This window comes from Myotis yumanensis, unplaced genomic scaffold (assembly GCF_028538775.1).
Source record: "Myotis yumanensis isolate MYYU_CA2020_CCGP unplaced genomic scaffold, mMyoYum1.0.hap1 SCAF_6, whole genome shotgun sequence".
Classification (NCBI taxonomy): Eukaryota; Metazoa; Chordata; class Mammalia; order Chiroptera; family Vespertilionidae; genus Myotis; species Myotis yumanensis.
The window spans coordinates 61,573,590-61,593,934 of record NW_027223757.1 but is presented as its reverse complement, the minus strand read 5'-3'; the positions used below and the strand labels follow the sequence as shown (position 1 = coordinate 61,593,934).

At 37.4% G+C, this 20,345-nt stretch overlaps 1 protein-coding gene across 2 annotated transcripts in view; it reads left to right on the top strand.

Annotated features, from left to right (window-relative positions):
* Positions 1-20,345, top strand: part of SENP6 (SUMO specific peptidase 6) — a 104,328-nt gene that overhangs the window by 77,226 nt on the left and 6,757 nt on the right. For both annotated transcript variants that reach the window (XM_070418218.1, XM_070418219.1), the window contains 5 exons: positions 838-944; positions 1,067-1,183; positions 11,153-11,275; positions 12,757-12,849; positions 18,419-18,849. In XM_070418218.1, coding sequence (XP_070274319.1) covers positions 838-944; positions 1,067-1,183; positions 11,153-11,275; positions 12,757-12,849; positions 18,419-18,849 — 871 coding nt within the window. The remainder of the gene's footprint in view (positions 1-837; positions 945-1,066; positions 1,184-11,152; positions 11,276-12,756; positions 12,850-18,418; positions 18,850-20,345) is intronic.

Below are 20,345 nucleotides of genomic sequence, written 5' to 3'. Positions count from 1 at the left end.
TGTAGACTTATGTAACATGTACATACATGGTTGAAAACTTGGGAAATGAAGAATACCTACCATCCTGACGGTCAACATATGTATCCAGTTCTAGAATAACTAATATAGTAGGTAGCTCTGAAGCCACCTGAATCATACAAATATAACTTAAATACTCAAAATTTGTCCCTTATCACAGCAGCTGAATTTTACTGACTTAATTTATCGGGAACACAAAAATCTTTCTACCTGGCTACACACTTGGGGATAGGGCTATCCAAGGCACAATCTTAGTGAAGTTGACAGGGCCTCACCAGAGAAGTTGAGGAAAAGAGCAGAATAAGAAAGGGGAATCATTCTCCTTCTTTTGAAAAATTGTCTGCAGGAGATAATTCTGAAGGCAAAAAGAGCAGCTAGAGCCATGAGGTAGCTGGGATGGGCTTAAATTTCAGTGGAAGACTCTTCCTTTAACTCCTTGACTCTGGAGAACTGAAGCTGCCTTAGCCTCTGCTCCATATGCTATGGATTGCCTTGTCTTCCCTGCTAGAAGAAAAAAATACTATATCTGTTCTTTGGATTTTATTAACATAACCTAATTTAATATGGACATAGAGATTTCAGACAAGATACCAGAGAGCATTTTTTCAAAAATTCAAGAATATCAGTGTACCAGAAATTATAAATAAATAAATAAGTGGACCCTTGTTTTTTCCTGTTTCTTTTTTAAAAATCATGCATACTTTTTAGATTCATATTTTTAATCCTTTTTAATTAAAAAACATTCTTGCCTTGTGCTTGCTCTTTTTATTGAAAAATTTCCCAGTTGACTTTGAATTATTATTTAATTTCCTTTTCCAGGTGCCCCTGGAATCTAGAATACAACTTAGAAGCAAACAATTTCAGTTTTTTGATGATGACGAAGAAACTGGAGAGGGTCACACCATCTTTATGGGTCCTGTAGAAAAGTGAGAGAATTCCTTCACATTTGCAACACCCTTAAATTTCTTCTCTGTTTTACTGCTTTTTGGTTACATATATACACACACAAATATTTGATAATCTGCTTTTTTAAAAATTTTTGTTACAGGTTGATAGTATATCCACCACCTCCAGCTAAGGGAGGCATCTCTGTTACTAATGAGGACCTGCACTGTCTAAGTGAAGGAGAATTTTTAAATGATGTTATTATAGACTTTTATTTGAAGTAAGTTAACTTTCTGTTAACCTTTTAGCAACTCTTTAGCATTCTATAATGTGTATCTTTGTTTTCTGAGTCAAAACTTTCTTTGTTTTGAATGCCATCATTGCCATTTAGTGTGGGAAGTTATTTAATGTCTCTACCTGTGGTTCCTCATTTTAAAAATTATATCTAAAAAGGTTGTAAGGATTAAATAAGATAATACATGTTAAGCACTAGGAAAAGTCCCTGGCACATGCAAAGTGTTTTTAAATGACAGCTTATTATGTTGTTATTTTTTCAGTGTTTTAAGCCTTTAAAAATTGTTACTACCCTAGGGTAGGTATTAATTTTTTGAGCAAGCACAAACGTATGATCTCACTCATTTCCTTCAGTAAATGTTCAAGTGCCAGCTTATGTACCAAGAACTTGTGTTAGAAGTTTATTCTTGTAGGGAACACAAATATGGGATTGAAGCAATAATAGAAGACAAAGTAGAAAAAAGAATGTTTCATTCTCTTTGGAGATTGGGAAATATGAGGGACCAAGGAGCTTCCCTGGAAGAGCTTACATCATGACCCAGTATACACATGCATATACATGTATGTGCAGTGTGTTTATACATGTATAAATTTGTATGTGTTTACTGGTTTGTGATATAAAATGGTGTGTATATGAAACAAAACAACTTAAATACCAGTGTGCTTAGAGCTTTACAATACTTTCTAGTTTATTCAAATGAATCTCATAACACAATTTTTTAGAAATCTGACTATTAAAAGCTGCTGAATGATTTTATAGCCTACTAATAGTTGCAGTCCACTGTTTGGGGAAAGAAAACATTGTTATAACGAGTGATAAGTATTGATGAGAGAAGTCATATCATAAGTGTATTTCCTTAATATCATTTTGATAAGCATTTTTATTATGGAATTCTAGATGAGAAATGATTTAAAGAAATTTAAGTGATCTAAGAAGCCTAATTAGGTCATTTTTGTTTGAGGGAAAAGGAAATAATAAAATGTTTTTAAGAGGTAGAGTTGTTTAGCAGGACTCCAAGCCTGATTGAATGGGTATTAAGAAGGATAAAAATGGGTGCCAAATAACTCCTAGTTTTCTGACTATAGAGACCTGCTAAATGATTTTGCCACTAATTGAAGCAGTGAATGCAGAAGCAGAATAGGTTTGGGTAGGGGAGGGGGAAATACCCCTTTTAGATGTCTGATACAGCAAAAGGGAGAGTGCCAATAAACCGTTGAATATATGGTTCTGGATGTCGTTTGAGTTTTGGCTGGACATGTGGTTAGGAGGCTTTACTTTACAAGTAGTAGTTTAATTATGAAAATTGATCAAGCCCTGGCTGGTTTGGCTCAGTGGATAGAGCGTTGGCATGTGAACTGAAAGGTCCAGGTTTGATTCCGGTCAAGGACACTTGCCTGGGTTGAGGGCTCATTCCCCAACAGGGGGCATGCAGGAGGCAGCCGATCAATGATTCTCTCTCATAATTGATGTTTCTATCTCTCCCTCTCCCTTCCTCTCTAAAATCAATAAAAATATATTTTAAATAAATACAAAAGAAAATTGATCAAATTGTTTAGGTAGGGATAAAAAAAATGAGAAAAGGCTATAAGGACAGAACCTGGATAGTAGAGTTAGATAGGGAAGACAGAGGCTCCCATGAATGAATTCTGAAGGTATTTGAGAGGTTAAGAAGAAAAATCCAAAGAGAGTAATGTCATAAAATTAAAGGGAGGTAAATGCTGTAAAGCTGGACACATTTAGTGGTATCAACAGAGGTCAAGGCAGATAAAGGCTAAGAATAACTTTGAGGTCACAGTTACCCTAAGCTAATTAGGGTCCAGTATACATCCGGACTTCACCCTAGTCCATGGGGGATAATGAGGTACTCATCCCCATCCCCTGGAGGTAGTACCAGTGGAAGCCTAGTGGGAAGCCTTCCATCCCCATCCAACAGTAACATGGAGCCCCTCCATGTTAATGGTGCCTAGTGGAGAACCTAAACCTCCACCCTACCTGGGAGTCATGAGTTGGTGCCCATTTCAAACACAAGTGTGGTGCCAGGGAAAGCCTGCTAAAACAAGAATTAAATGAAATCCTGAGTCTTACAATGCTCTCAAATGTCCAGATTTTAAAATTACTTGTCTCACCCAGAACTAGAAAGATTTCAAACTGAATGAGAAAGAACAGCCAATAGATAGTCAACACCAAGATTACACAGATATTAGAATTTTTGGACAAATATTTTAAAGTACCCATCATATAATTTTTAATGAACAATTATGAACACATGTGAAACTTTGTAGGTGGAATAAACAACACAGGCCAAGTGTGTCTTATCTACAAAAAAACTCACTTCAAAATAATTACATATATATATATGAAAAGGATGGAAGAAGATAGAGCATGCAAATATTAATAGAGAGCAGGAGTTACTCTGTTAATATCAGAGAAAGTAAACTTGCGAGCAAAGACAATTAATTACCAGGGATAGAGCGGGACATTATATAGTGATAAATGAATGAATCCATCAAGAAGACCTAGCTGTACTTATTGGGTATGTGCCATAAAACAGCTACAAAATATGTGCAGCAAAAACTGATAGATCTAAAACTGGTGAGGAACTTTTTTCTGCCAATGGCCATTTAGATATTTATAACATCATTCAAGGGCCATACAAAATTACCAAGTTAAAATTAACCTCCTATATTTGGTCAAACATTTAATTAACTCATCCCTGATGACTTGGCAGGGCCAGACCAAATGATTTCACAGGCCTTACACAGCCTATACGCCGGACATTCCTCATCCCTGATCTAAAAGGAGAAAGTGAAAAATCCAAAAATATAACTGGAGAATTTAATTCCCCTCTCTCAACAATTTGATAGAACAACTAAACAAAATCAACAAGGATACAGAAGAATGCAACAGCACCATCAACCCGTAGGCTTTACTTAACATTAGGGGGTAATATTATACTCCTATTTATGTTAACTATACCCCCGTTATCAAAGATACTGTTTTTCCTTTTGAAGAGTTAATGGTAATGGAATATGTTTCAGTAAATTATAAGTGTGTTACAGATTTGCTGACAAGAGAAACTGCCCTAGATATTAAATGCCTAATTTTGCAGATGTAGATCCCTTTGAGATTAAAGTCATTCAATGACAAGTTCAGACAAAGCTCTTAAGCAAAATCAAAAGATGTTATCTCATACAAATATCCAATAAGCATATGAAAAGATTCTTGACATTATTAGTCATCAAAGAAAATTCAAAACCAAAAAGAGATGTCGCCCTACACCCATTAGGATGGCAACTATATTTGAAAAAAAACAAAAAACTAAAATAATGTGGACAAATGGCACCCTGTGTACTGCTAGTACGAGTGTAAAATGTTACAGCCAATATAGAAAATAGTATGTTGGTTCCTCAAACAATTAAAAATAGAACTACCATGTGATCTAACAATCCTATTTCCGTGTATTATCCAAAAGAATTGAGAGTAATGTTTCAAAGAGATTTTTGCACACCCATAGCACTATTCATAATAGTCAAGAGGTGGAAACAACCCAAACTGTCCATTGATAGATGGGTGATAAGCAAAAGGTGGCTCAGTTGGATTGGAGCATTGTCCCGCACACCAAAAGGTTGTGGGTTTGATTCCTACCTGGGTTGTGGGTTAGATATCTGATCAGATGTGTACAGGAGGCAGCCAATCAGTGTTCCTCACATCGATGTCTGTCTGTCTGTCTCTCTCTCTCTCTCTCTCTCTCTCTCTCTCTCTCTCTCGCACACACACACACACAATGCATATCCTCAGGTGAGGGTTAAAAAAAAACAAACGGAGCAAACCTGTCACATGCTACAACCTGGGTGAACCTGGAAGATATTATGGAAAGTGAAATAAGCCAACTACAAAAAGACAAGTACTATATAGTTCCACGTAGATAATTTGTAGTCAAATTCATAGAAAATGAAAGGAAAAATGGTGGTTACCTGGAGCAAGGAATTGTCATTTATTGGATATAGAGTTTCAGTTTGCAAGTTTAAAAAGATCTGTTTCACAACAATGGGAATATACATAACACCACTGAACTGTACACTTAAATGGTTAAGATTGCAAATTTTACGTATTTTTCCATAATTAAAAAAATGTTATCTCTTTTTTTATTTTATTTTTTCTTTATTGATTAAGGTATTACATATGTGTCCCTATCCTTCCATTGCCCCAACCGCCCACTCATGCCCTCACCTCCCTGTTGTCTGTGTCCATTGTTAGGCTTAAATGCATGCATACAAGTCCTTTGGTTGATCTCTCTCCCTTACCCCCACCCTCCCCTACCTTCCCCTGAGGTTTGGCAGTCAGATCGATGCTTCTCTGTCTCTGGATCTGTTTTTGTTAATCAGTTTATGATGTTCATTATGTTCCATAAATGAGTGAGATCATGTAATATTTATCTTTCTCTGACTGGACTATTTCACTTAACTCTTAATCCTACTATTTACTTAAACCAAACTATTGAAAAGTCTTAAGTGAATATATAGAACAACACTGCTGTTGTTGGATGAAGTGTTCTGTGAATGTCATTTAGGTCAAGTTGTTTGATATTGGACTTATCTTTGTCCTTATCTGATTTTCTACATACCTATTCTATGAATTATTGAGAAGGTTGTTGATTTCCAGTTTTAATTATGAATTTGATAGTTTCTCCTTTTAGATCTATCAGTTTTTGCCTTATATATTTTGAAGCTCTGTTGTTAGGCACATACATGTTTATGCCTTCTCAGAGATTGATCCCTTTATTATGTAATGTCTCTCTTTATCCTTGATAATCTTTCTTGTTCTTAAGTCCACTTTGTTCAAAATGAATATAGCTATTCCAGCTTTCTTTCGGATTATGTTTACATGGTTCTGTTTACATGCTAATGTATTTCTTTACCACTTTACTTTTAACCTTCTTAAGTCTTTTTATTTAAAATGTTTCCGTTTTTGAAAGCGTATTGGTGGATCTTAAAACTAAGTTGAACTACTAATATTTTATTTATATTTTAGTTTATTTTACTTCATACATAAATAATATATAATTTACATTACAGTAAATTTTATAATCATGTGTTTATACTGTTGAAATTCTTTATATTTTCAGGAGACTCCTTGACATTTTATACTTACACTTTAAAACAAAATTTTTATAGTAAACTTGATTATCTACAAGTTCTATCTTTTCTAATGTAAATCAGTATTCCAAATAAAATTCTAGCAAAATCCATGACTTTAAAATTTGTATATAGGGTGTCCAAAAAAATGTATATACACTTTAACAGCTAATAGCTCAATTTTGAAAATGAAATGTATGTTAATAAACACTGGCCTTTATAATTATTCAAAGTGTATGTATACATTTTGGGGGGGGACACCCTGTACTAGTAATATTCTTTTATATATAATATATTTTTATTGATTTCATAGAGGAAAAGAGAGGGAGATAGAAACATAAATGATAAGAGAGAGTCATTGATCAACTGCCTCATTCACGTCTCCCACTGGAGATCGAACCCACAACCCTGGCATGTACAATCAGAATCAGACCATGACCTCCTGGTTCATAGGTCGATGTTCAACCACTGAGCCACACTTGTGACATACTTAGAAGTGAATTTTAAAAGGAAAACTTTTTAAAGCTTCACTGTTAAAATCAGTTATTCGGCTGTTACCAAAGCTTGCTCGTTATTTTCTAACTCTACAAGTTAGAGACAAACTTTTAAAGTTTGTCAGTATTATAAGATTTAAAAGGTCATTGCATCTAAAGAATGTTAATAAAATGCAGAGAAGAAAAGAATTACTTTAATAAAAATTACTTTCAAAGTCACATATTACTAGACTAGCTGAGTAACCTTAAAATAATCTTTTTACTTCATCCTATAGTTAAGTCATGATTTGATTGTTAGAATGTTCACTTTATGAAATACCAAGTGGACAGCTTTACCATGACATTCAGTATTTAAATGATTTATATAGAAAGGAAAAAAAGTGCACCCAAATGGATGAAATTTCCACAAGATTTTTGTAATGAACTTAAAATTTCCCTTTAATTCTATAAGAGACATGGCTTTTCTAATTACAGTTAATAGTTCTGACATATGTACATTATACATTAAAAAAGCTATATATAGTCACAGAAATACCAGTGGATGTATGCCAGATCAGAAAGACAAAACACTTTACAAGGCATGGATTTGTTTACATATGAAGTTAGAGTCAGTTTTCTTAAATCACAAATAACTTTTCTTTTTTAAGTTGAATTATCCCTCTGTTTATTTGACTCACTTTTACAGAGCAGCCACTGAAGTTTGGGCTGGTGAAAGCTGCATGGTTCACCAATTATGATATAGCCCCTAAACTCAAATCTAGTTCATGGCATGCTCTGTTTTGAATATATTATTGTAAAATTCAGTGATTGATTTAAGCTGTCATGTGATGATTCACTGTATTATAATTTCTTTTGTGGGGGCACACTGACTTGCTCTAAAGCAAGAAATTTTGTAATTGGGTCCTTTTCATCAGAACTTGAGCTTCAGAATGATAATATTATGCTAAGGGACATGTCTCTAGGTGTGCCCTCAGGGACATTTGCTGTTTCTATGTAAGATTTCATAAGGCTTTCCGATTATCCTCATTTTAATAAAATGCATATGGTCATTAGCTTAATTTTGAATAGTTCCTTTGAGGATTTGTAACAAACAAATTTAATATATCATAAATTTCCTTTGTGATATCAAGGAACCATTGCTATTTGTTTTGAGGTAGACCTAAAGAAAAAACAACTAAGGCAAGGAAAAATTACAACCAATATAAGATCCCTTTAAAGTTGCATTGTTGCAACCTTAACACTGAATAGGTTTTTTCTATTTCTTTTTTTTAAGTAATATATGGCTAAGTCTTTTTGATTTATTAACTGAATTATTTAAAACTAGAGGCCCAGTGCACGAAATTCGTGCACTGAGGGGTGTCCCGCAGCCCAGCCTGCACTCTCCAATCTGGGACCCCTTGGGGGATGTCCGACTGCTGGTTTAGGCCCAATCCCTGTGGGATCCCTAAACCGGCAGTCGGACATCTCTCTCACAATCAGGGACTGCTGCCTCCTAACCATTCACCTGCCTGATTGCCCCTAACCACTTCTGCCTGCCAGCCTGATCGCCCCCTAACCACTTCCCTGACAGCCTGATTGATGCCTAATTGCTCCCCTCCTAGCCCAATAGCCCCCAACTGCCCTTCCTTGCTGGCCATCTTGTGGTCACATGGGCGTGGCCATCTTGTGCAAGGGTGTGATGGTCAATTTGCATATTATCTCTTTATTATATAGGATAAGCAGCACATAAAAACAATCTACACTAATAAAAGAGAAACATGGTAATTAGCATGCAACCACTACCCTTTTCATTGGCTAATGAGTGAGTATATGCAAATTAACTATCAGCCAAGATGGCGGCCGGCAGCCAGGCACTGAAGCAAGCATGAGGCTTGCTTGCTGCGGACTCCAACGTTCCCCGCCTCACTTGCCGGCCTCTCAGCTGCAAGTCTAAGCAACTATGTACTATGTTGCAAATAAGAAGCTAAACAAAACACCAGAAACCAGCCGGACTGAAATCCAGCTGGACCGAAACATTGTATCAATGTTTTCAGCAGCAAGGCCTCAGAGCTAAAGGTGGCCCAGAATAAAAAAAAGAAAAGAAAGAAAAGGAAACAAGGAGCGGTTGGAAGCTTTAGTCACTCGCCAGCCGGAAAACAGCCCTCAGCCCCTCACCCAGACTGGCCAGGCACCCCAGTGGGGACCCCCACCCTGATCCAGGACACCCTTCAGGGCAAACCAGCTAGCCCCTACCCATGCACCGGGCCTCTATTCTATAAAGTAAAAGGATAATATACCTCCCAGCACCAGGATCAGCATGACGGGGCAGCGCCCAAACCCCCTGATCGCCCTGCGGCTCTGTGTGTGACAGGGGGCGAGGCCACAACCTCCCTATCTGCCCTGCTCTGTTCGTGACAGGGGAAGGCGCCCCAACCCCCTGATCAGCCCTGCTCTGTGCCTGATAGGGGGGAGCTCCCCAATCCCCTGACTGCCCTGCGGCTCTGTGTTTGACAGGGTGCGGTGCACCAACCCCCTGATCGGCCCTGCTCTGTGTGTGACAGGGTGCGGCGCCCCAACCCCTCCCCCCCCCACAGGCCCTGCTCTGTGTGTGACAGGGTAGAACCATAACCTCTCCATCGGCCCTGCCCCAAGTGTGACAGTGGTGGCGCCCCAACCCCTGATCGGCCCTGCTCTGTGGGTGATAGAGGGTGGCGCCCCAACCCCCCTCCACGGGCATTGCTCTGTGTGTGACAGGGTAGAGCCATAACCTCCCCATTGGCCCTTCCCTGAGTGTGACAAGGTGCAGCGCCCCAACCCCCTGATCCGCCCTGCTCTGTGTGTGACAGGGGGCTGTGCCCCAACTCCCCTATCGGCCCTACTCTGTGAGTGACGGGGGGCGCTCCTCAACCTTCTGATCGGCCCTGCTGTGTGTGTGACGGGGGAGCTCCCCAACCCCCTGATCGGCCCTGCTCTGTGCATGACAGAGGGTGGCGCCGCAACCTCCCCATCGACCCTGCCTTGAGTGTGATGGGGCGGTGCCCCAACCCCCCAATCGGCCCTACCCTGAGCGTGACTGAGGGTGGTATCGCAATCTCCCGATCCGCCCTGCTCTGTGCATAACGGGGCAGCGCCCCAACTCCCCAATCGGCCCTGCTCTGAGCCTGACCAGGGGCTGCACTTAGGGATTGGGCCTGCCCTCTGCCACCCGGAAGCAGGCCTAAGCCAGCAAGTCGTTATCTCCCAAGGGGTCCCAGACTGTGAGAGGGCACAGGCCGGGCTGGGGGACCCCCCGCCCCCCGAGTACACAAATTTTTGTGCACCGGGCTTCTAGTAGGTATATTAAGATACTAGAGGTCCGGTGCATGAAAATTCATGCACTGGAGGGGGGGGTCCCTCAGATCAGCCTTCCCCCTCTCACAGCCCAGGAGCCCTCAGGGGTGGGAGGCGACCCGGCAATCAGGAGAAGGCAACACCTCATCATACCTCTGCTGCTGCCACTGCCGGGAGCGCAAACCTTGGCCGGCCCTGGTTACCTGAGCCTGCCGCTCCGGTGAGGCTGAGGGGACTGGGCGCCTCCATCTTGTAGCTGTGGGTGATGTCATCTTTGAGGCCGTGGCAGTCAATTAGCATATTCCCACTTTATTAGATAGGATAATGGACATAATATACAATTCACTCATTTAAGGTGTACAATTCAGTGGTTTTAGTATATTCAGACATTTGTGCAATCATCATCACAGTCAGTATTATAATATGTTCATTCCCCCAAAGAGCCCCAATAACCATTAGCAGTGATTCCTCATTTTCCTCCAGCTCCAGTTCCAGCATTAGGCAACCACTAGCTCTTCTCTATCTATGTGGATTTGCATATTTGAACATATATACATGGAGTTATACAACATGTGCTCCTTTATGACTAGCTTCTTTCACTTAGCACGGTGTTTTCAAGGTTCTTTTATTTTACAGCAGGTATCGGTGCTTTATTTCTTTTTGTTGTTCAGTGTATTTCATTGTATGGATATATATCACATTTTATTTTTCCATTCATTAGTTGATGAGCATTTCTGACATTTCCACTTTGTGGCTATTATAAATAATGTTATGAATGTTTATGAATGTGACCTTGCTTTAAAATATTAGATCTTTCAAATCACAGTTTTACTCTCAAATATACTCTTCATTACTTGAGAATTATCTGGTAGTTATTATCTAGAATATGAAGTCAACTCTGCTTCTTTCAGTTGTAAGGAATAGAAATTGATGGTGGCTAAATAGATTACTGCCTGCCTGTTAGTGTGAGGTAAACTGCTATATTCACTATATTGGAATTATTTTTTATAAAATAGATATTTGGTGCTTGAAAAACTGAAGAAAGAAGATGCTGACCGAATTCATGTATTCAGTTCTTTTTTCTACAAACGCCTTAATCAGAGAGAAAGGAGAAATCTCCATGAAACACCTAATCTATCGTAAGTCAAGCTCTTTGAAAATGTTGAACAGATGTAATAAGTTGCTGAAATTTAACTCAGTAAAAAATCACTTATTTGTGCCCTGGTCAGTGTGGTGTAGCTGGTTGAGAGTTCTCCCATGCAACAAAAGGGTCCCACGAACCAAAAAGTCACCAGTTTGATTCCCAGTCAGGGCACATGCCTGGGTTGCTGGCTCAATCCTCTGTAGGAGGCAGCTGATCAATATTTCTCTCTCTCTTTTCCCCTCTCCCTCTAACATCAATGAAAACACATTTTTTAGAAAATCACTTATTTGTATTGAGGCAACATAATCTGTTATTAACAAAATCATAATATTGGATTGTATCCAATATAAAATGTGGATCAATATCCACAATATTCTAAAATCTTAAGAATATGTAGAATTCACAAAGTGTAATATTTAGATCAGTATTTTCCCAATATGCCTGATGATTTTTAAAAAATTACTTGGATACTTATCAAATATAGATTGCTTTATTTTACCCTAGATATTCCATACTATCTATGAAAGAAACCTGTGAATTTGTGCTTTTTTTTATCCTCACCTGAGTATATTTTTCCATTTATTTTAAAGAGAGTGGGAGAGAGAGGGAAAGACGGAGAGAAATATTGATGTGAGAGAAACACATCAATTGGTTGCCTCCTACACTCGCCCTAACCAGGGCCCTAGCCAGGAAGGAGTCTGCAACCTAGGTACGTGCCCATGATCGGAATCCAACCCAATACCACAGGCCGGTGCTCTATCCAGTGTGCAAAACTGGCTAAGGCAAGCTTGTACTTTTAGTAAGTTCTTTGGATGTTTCTTCTCAGATAAGTTAAGGAAATACTATTCTACATATTAGGCCTGATAGGCCTGTGTACTTTTATTTATAATTCTCCTTTAATGATTGCATCCAGTTCTAATACTTACTTGGTAATTGATCAAAATATACACATAAAGAGTTGGTATTTTTTTTTATCATAAGTTGCTATTAAATGCTTAAATTGAAGGCTGATGTGGATAACACAAATAGTATTATCCACTAGTTCAGTGATTCCTAATTTTCATCTTAGAGTTGATGATAGTGATTGATTTTGACCAGTGGTCATAGTGTATTCTTCTTCATCTACTGTAAGATAATGTTCACTTTTCTCGCTCTTTCTTTTGCTGTTCTCATTGGTTATGGTCTGATTTGCTTCTCAATCTGATTGCTTGTGCCATTTCTGCAGTAATAAACACTAATAGCACTGATTTACTCTAGTATATAGTAGCAGGAATTAAATATCTCTTTCTTCCAGATTCAGTGATGGGTAGTTTCTAGCTCTATCTCAGATATTTTGTTTTCTTTCTCCAGCTTGTTAAATCATCTTTTACAACTATTCTGTTAGCAGCTTAATATTTGTAATTTATAAATTGTTGCATATAAGTTGAAGCACTAGGAACATTTCAGAAACTTGATAGTCTGTGTCTTGTCTTACAGAATACAGCAAAAGCGGCATGGGAGAGTAAAAACATGGACCCGGCATGTAGATATTTTTGAAAAGGATTTTATTTTTGTACCCCTTAATGAAGCGTGAGTAAGAATTCCCTTTCTGTAAATGTGACAATTTTTAGAAAATGTGTTTAGGATGTGAAGATTTCATCCATTTTAAACTTCTTGAAATTTGTTCTGTATGTCTATACTTATACTGCTTTTTTAATGATAATTGATGCAGTTTTCCAGTAAATCATATAAGATACTGAATTTTACAAACACTAGATGAGATATTTCTAATTTTGTTTTATTGGTCAATGTAGAATAATGTTAATTTTTAAAATGGTGCTGCTTGTGGTCTAGCAAACATCACATAGAAAAAGCTACTTTGTCCTAGCCAGTGTGAGCGCGCATGTACAGTGCGATTGAAACTTGTGGCCCATGTGCAGAAGTCAGTATTTTGTGGAAGAGCCACAGTCAAGGGGCCAAAGAGCACATGTGGCTCTCGAACCACAGTTTGCTGACCACTGCCCTAGCCGATTTGGCTCAGTGAATAGAGCGTTGGCCTACAGACTGAAGGATCCCGGGTTCAATTCTGGTCAAAGGCACATGTCCGGGTTGCGGGCTCTATTCCCAGTGGGGGGCGTGCAGAAGGCAGCTGATCAATCATTATTTCTCATCATTAATGTTTCTATCTCCTTCTCTCTGAAATCAATAAAAATATGTTTAAAGAAAAAGGAAAGGCTACTTTATACAGAAAGATGATTAGGTCCCATAGAAGACTTTGAATTCTTAGTTTAAAACACTTTTAGGCTCTTAACCAAGAAAAAGAAGAAAAGGTAGGTAGCTAGATTTTTGTCATTTTCTCAAGTTGAAAACCATGCTGACTACACAGTTATTTTCTAAGTAAAAGGGGGTAGTTAAACATTTTGTGTTATTTTCCCCCAAAAGAGGCATTGATTTATAGGATAGTATTATTAGACTTAAATTTGTTTGTATTTCTTTTGTTGTTGTTTTCCAATGCTCTCCAATCAAACATCCCCAGGAATACACCTGTAGTTGGATAATTTTGGGCTTATTACTTGTATCAAAGGAGAACACATACCATAGACAACCATGGAGCCTCTCAGTGCAAGTGTGTTTGAAAAAGCCTATAACAAAATTTGGGCTTTAGTTTGGTGATTTGGGGAAAGATCTAAGAAAGCAGTGGTTTGCTTGGGTAAAGAAGTAGCATTCACTCATTGGGCAAAAAAGGGAATTTTGATATTTGGGGGGTTGGTTTAAGTGACCTTGTTTGTCTCTACTTAGACAAATTATGAAATGGCCTAGCTTTGCCTCATTTTATTATGTTTGCAGAGTAGCCTTGTCTGAGGTTGATGTTCTGTGAGATTTATGTCTAAGTCTAATAAGCTTAGCTGTGCCAGGCTAGCTTCTGAATATTTTTTTTCTCACTATGAAAAACAAATTCACCGTACAGTATAATCAAGCTATATTTATTTAAAACCCTGCTTTAATTATAACATTTGTGCTCTCTAATTAGCTCAGCCAAAGATAGGTAGACTAGGTCAAAATATTGGTTATGGCGGTAAAGCCCAACTTTAATATATGTATACATATATAAAGTCAAACACTTTAAAATTAATCTTCACTTTCTTCATTCTTCTCAAAATAAGGTTTCTTGCCATATATTTGTTATATAAAGTAATATGTGAGCTGCCTAATAGGTGAAATGGAGAATATCTACTTAAATAAAAAGGATGGGTGGTGTTCATCACGACTTGAACCACAGTGACTAAGCAGAAGGAAGTCAGTCCCTCAGGGGTTGTCTTGGCAACGGCTGTGCCCTCCCCTGAGCTGTTTCCCAGAGCTGTTTCCTATAAGGGCAGGGTTTGAGGCAGGAACCTGCCTTGGGAGTGTGGAGGCATATCTTTCTAAAGTGTGCCGCGCCAGCACGGCCAGGGGTGAACCTGAGTGAGGGCGGCTGAAAGGCTTAGAAAAGACAGACAAGAGAATGAAAGCTAGGTCTCGGTGGGATGCTGCTTCTCTGAGAGACAGCTACCATGCCCACAACCATGCCTTTATTTTATAGCAGATGCTACGAGGCAAAGTAAGGACGTGACAAAGATGTTCACAACATTTTCCTGGGATTCAATCCTACTCAGCTACATGCACCTGAACTCTATCAAGCCTACATGACTCAGGCATGTGCGGCCATGTGTTCGGACCATAGGTTCAAGCTTACAACTACAGCTGTTGCCTATAATTGTGCTGGGAGGGCCCTGCCCTCCAAGCTGGGACTTGCACATGGCAATGAGAGGACTGTGCCCTCTCATCAGTCCAAGGTTTGAACCTGTCCAAAACACTGTAGCGGCTCCCCACAATAAAGTTTTAATTCTGTTTCTTTGTTACTAATGTTGTAGCCCCACCCCATAATAAAGAAACTATTTCCGGAGGATGAGGCCCAGGAATCAGGATTTTAAAAAGATTCCCAGGTGATTCTAATGTGCAGCCAAGGTTGAGAACCACTGCTATAGATAATATTAAAAATATATCTAAATGTGCAATTCTTTGTCCAAAAAATGAGCATGTTCAAAAATTAAATGAAGAAAATTTGGATATACTCGATGGAGATTTTCACACATATTTGAGTGATGATTCCATTGATTACACAGATGATGCTGAAAAGGAAAATTTTCCCATCAAATTTCTTAATAGTATTACTCCTTCGGGAATGCCATGTCATAGATTAAAATTGAAAGTGGGTGCAATCATCATGCTATTGAGAAATCTCAATAGTAACTCCGGTCTTTGTAATGGTACCAGATTTATTATCAAAAGATTACGACCTAACATTATCGAAGCTGAAGTATTAACAGGATCTGCAGAGGGAGAGGCTATTCTGATTCCAAGAATTAATTTGTCCCCATCTGACACTGGCCTCCCATTTAAATTGATTGGACGACGGTTTCCCCGTAATGCCAGCATTTGTGATGACTATTGATAAATCACAAGGACAAACTCTAGACAAAGTAGGCATATTCCTACCTGAACACGTTTTTGCACATGGCCAGTTATATGTTGCTTTCTCTCAAGTTTGAAGAGCATGTGATGTTATAGTTAAAGTTCTAAGTACTTCATCACAAGGGAAATTAGTCAAGCACTTTGAAAGTGTTTTCACTCTTAATGTGGTGTACAGGGAGATACTAGAATAAGTTTAATCACTTTATCAGTCATTGTTTGCATTACTGTTGTTTTTTTATCATGTTTTTGTTGTTTTCATGTCATGTTTTTGTCGTTTTTATATCATGCCTCTGTTGTTATATCCTTTTGTTACTGTTTATTAATAAATTTATATATTATTTTCATATACATTTTACTAATTTTCTTTCATCTCTCACACTTCTATTATAGAGAAAGGGCAAATAGCAATATTAAAATATCTCTGCTAATTAATTCCCTTTTAAAAAATATATATTTTATTGATTTTTTACAGAGAGGAAGGGAGAGGGATAGAGAGTTAGAAACATCGATGAGAGAGAAACATCGATCAGCTGCCTCCTGCACACTCCCCACTGGGGATGTGCCCGCAACCAAGGCACATGCCCTTGACCGGAATCGAACCTGGGACCCTTGAGTCCGCAGGCCGGTGCTCTATTCACTGAGCCAAACTGGTTAGGGCAATTAATTCCCTTTTAATGTGCATGAATTTCATGCACGGGGCTACTAGTGTGTGTGTGTGCGTGTGTGTGTGCGTGTGTGTGTGTGTGTGTGTGTAAAGCCATTTGTCAGAAATGAATTATACAAATTTTAAATAGAAATATAATTTTGAAATACACACAGTTTGGCAACAGAGGCATATCCTTCTTAGTCACTCTATCTGATGTGGATAGAAACTATGATCAGTAGTGAAAAGTAGAGAATGAATAAAGATGTGTAGCCAGAAAATGATTCTGCAAGAGTACTATGCCATTTGTGCATGGAAGAATAGCCCTAATTCATGAGGGTGCATTTTGTTTTATTTTTAAGAGGTAAGCCACAAGTATTTATACACACTGATTATATTACATAGACTGCCATATATTTGTCATTTGTTTTATTTTGAATTTTCCAATTAAAAACTATTTGTTAAAAATTGTCCCAGTAATTGACAAGGGGCAGAAATTTGATATTTGGATCTAATCCATCTTCAGATACATCGAATTACCTGTTTTAGCCTCTTCTCCCACTGGTGATTTAAGCTCAGTGTAGCTGCTATTAAAAGGATCATTAAAGCAAAATCATGGCTCTTAGAGGTTGAAAATGATCTCAGCTGTTTCTTCCAGCTTTCTTCTGTCAGCTAGGTGAAGAAAGAATTTTCCTACTTTTTCAGTGAGGCATTAAAAAATTTATAGCTTATGTCTACATTGTCATAACTGAGAAATGTTAAAAACAGTGATAAACTTAGGTTATTGCTGTAGGTTGAGAGTCACTGTTTAATCAACTTTAAAACACATTTTTTTCACATTTTCACATTTCTGAAATTCAGATGTGACATACAATTAGCTGTGTCTTAGAGTTCAAGTGAGAAAGTTGGTGTGCTGCTATTTCTACCACCCTAGCCTGACCTAAGTCCACAGGATACTGAGGACTAGTAATTAAGGAGAGAAGCATTCCTCCACTTGTCCTTTATAGTACTGAGGATGAAGCCAACCTCTGATCTTTCTATTTAGGCTGTCCAATGAAGAGACAGTGCTGTTTTGTAGTATTGCCTTGGGGTAATTTAACATTTTGCAGAAATGAGAATGTAGCATAACTTTCATTCTCATCACTAGATTTACTTTTTTCATTCAAAAAATACCTGTTGAACATCCTACTATATTACAAATATTGTGCTCAGGCTAGTAAGTTCTCTAACATCTATGGCCTGTTCCTTTGATTTTAGCATGTAATACTACCTAGCAAATAGTAAGCCCTTAATAAAATTCTTCATTAGATTAATCACTATTTGCCAATGTTAGCTGTGTAGCTTCTTACTTATGGCTTATATCCTGCTGTTAAGAGCTGTGGTACCTGAATTCAGCTATATCACGAGCACCCACTTGATAGCTGGAACTCTACTAATATTTTCAGTTCTTTTATAATCATTACATTGGATATGTTATTTCATTTTAGTGTATTTACATTTCAATATAGCATGAGACAAAGGATTATTCGATACTTTCAGTGTTAAGCAATTCCTACCTTATTAATAAGAGACACACAGACATGGTTAAAGTTTTTTAAAAGCTATATATATGTACAATATTTAAAAACTTCAAAATTATACAGTCTGTTTAAACTTCTGAAGACATTTTAATCTTAAGACTAGATAGATTTCTATCCTTTGACATAAATAAAGCAAAAGGAAGGTGAATGGGAATGATGAATTGGCAGTGATATCATTTATATTTTGTTAAATTACCTGAAAAAAAAATTTTTTTTCATTCCACAAGCAAGAAAAGGTTTAAAGGATTGTTTGCAAAAGTGAATACAGGCTACAAAATTCTAACAAAACTTAGGTTGAAAAAATTGGGCATTCTTAATAAATTTCTTCAGAAAAGCTTTAGAAAAGCATTTCAATTGATATTTATTGCCAAATATAATAAACGTTTCTAATAATATATTCAGTAGTTTCATTTGTTTTTTACAGTGCACACTGGTTTTTGGCTGTTGTTTGTTTCCCTGGTTTGGAAAAACCGAAGTATGAACCTAATCCTCATTACCATGAAAATACAACCATGCAAAAATGTTCAACTGTAGAGGACAGTTGTATTTCTTCTCCTTCAGCCAGTGAAATGGACAGTTGTTCACAAAACTCTTCTGCCAAGCCTATAATTAAGAAGATGCTAAACAAAAAGCATTGCATGGCTGTAATTGATTCAAGTGCTGAACAGGAAGAAAGTGACTCTCGTTATCGGAGAAACATATGCAGTGGGAAATGTAGTCTGAAAAAAATAAATCATACTGCAAGTGAAAATGAAGAATCAAATCAAGGAGAATCTGCATGCCAGAAAATTGTTGATAGGACTACAAGTGAGAATGGCCTACAGAATGAATATTTAAATTCTATGCACCATACAGGTATGTTTCTAAATGTTTTGAAAGAATCAAGGAGTTCAGAGTAAATTGGATTTTTTGTAATCAGGATTAAGATTTCAGGGTATACCTTTTATTAAAAGTCAGATTTATTGAAGTATAATTTACCTAAATGGAACATTTCGTCATTTTATAAGTATAGTTCAGTGAGCTTTGATAAATGTTTATAGTCATGTAATCACTACAACAGCCGAGATTTAGAACCTTTCCATCACTCCAAAAAAAATTGCCTTGTACAGTCTATTCCCCTCACCTCTACAAAGAGTGCAGTTTTAAAATTGTAGTACAAGGTCTACATTTTCCATTCATAAGATCTTGGATTTATTTTCATTTTAAAGGAAATTTATTGTATTCAGGATAAACAGTAGTTGTACAGTCTTACACCTGTAAGGTGAATTAGTTCAGTCTTCTTACTTTACAGATGGGAAATTGGAAATCAAGTGGCCCGAGGCAGAAATTAAAGGTTTTCCTCCAAAATAGTTGTTGACATTGAAATTAAAGGTTACTTCCTTATTCTTCACTCTCCTTCATTTTTCCAGTGTGAAGAAGGGCACTGGTGCAGCCTGTCTTTATTTCCCTTCAGTTTTTATAAATTGTGGCTTGGTTTTTTTCTTGAATCAGTTCCATATTTCTAGCACTTGTTATGGAAATCTGAGGTTTCTATTCAAATACTTAAATTTCATGTGAAGTTGATTGTATAATTTTCTCTCCATCCCCAGGGTAAAAAAGTCTACTCCATTAAATCCATACAATGCTATAGTGTATAACTTGTAAACTTATTAAACTGTGAATAGATCCTAATATATTTTTTTGGAGGAAAAAGGTCAGTATAAAGCATAGAAAAATGTATGTAAATTCAGAAAGAACCGATCAAAAATTGTGAATACTGAGCATACTCTTGGTACTTTTACCAGTTTATTTTAGTAAATCAGAAGAAAGCAATGGGACAAAAACCTAGGGCTTCATATACACAAACTCCAGAAATTCCTAGTGGCCTTCTACTACAAATTAATGTTCCAGTCTTTAAAGTTGTAGTAGCAGTTAAAGTTGAGTAAATATTCTCACAAATGCTAGTGGAGACTGCAGTAGGAATAATCTGTTTTACGTAATTTGCCTTTCAATATTCGTTTATTCTAAGTATTTTTTAATTATAGTTTGTGCATTTGGTATTTGTTTTGGCTTTTTTTTTAGTATGTGTGTAATATCTTTCTTAAAGGAAATTAATTTACCTTTATTGTGTGTAATACACTGATAATTTTCTATTCTCTTGAATTAATCTAATAGTGGTAGTGCCCCACAGTTTGAAAAAAAAAATGGTGCTCTACAGTATGTGTGTGCATTTTTCAAGAATGAGGTCCCATAGCTTTCATCAGATGCTTCAAAGGGATCATTCACCAAGAAGCACATTAAAGAAGAGTTTCTCTAGAGGTAACCTTACTACCTCAGAGAGGATGGTTAAGCAGTCTATCCTATATAAATTG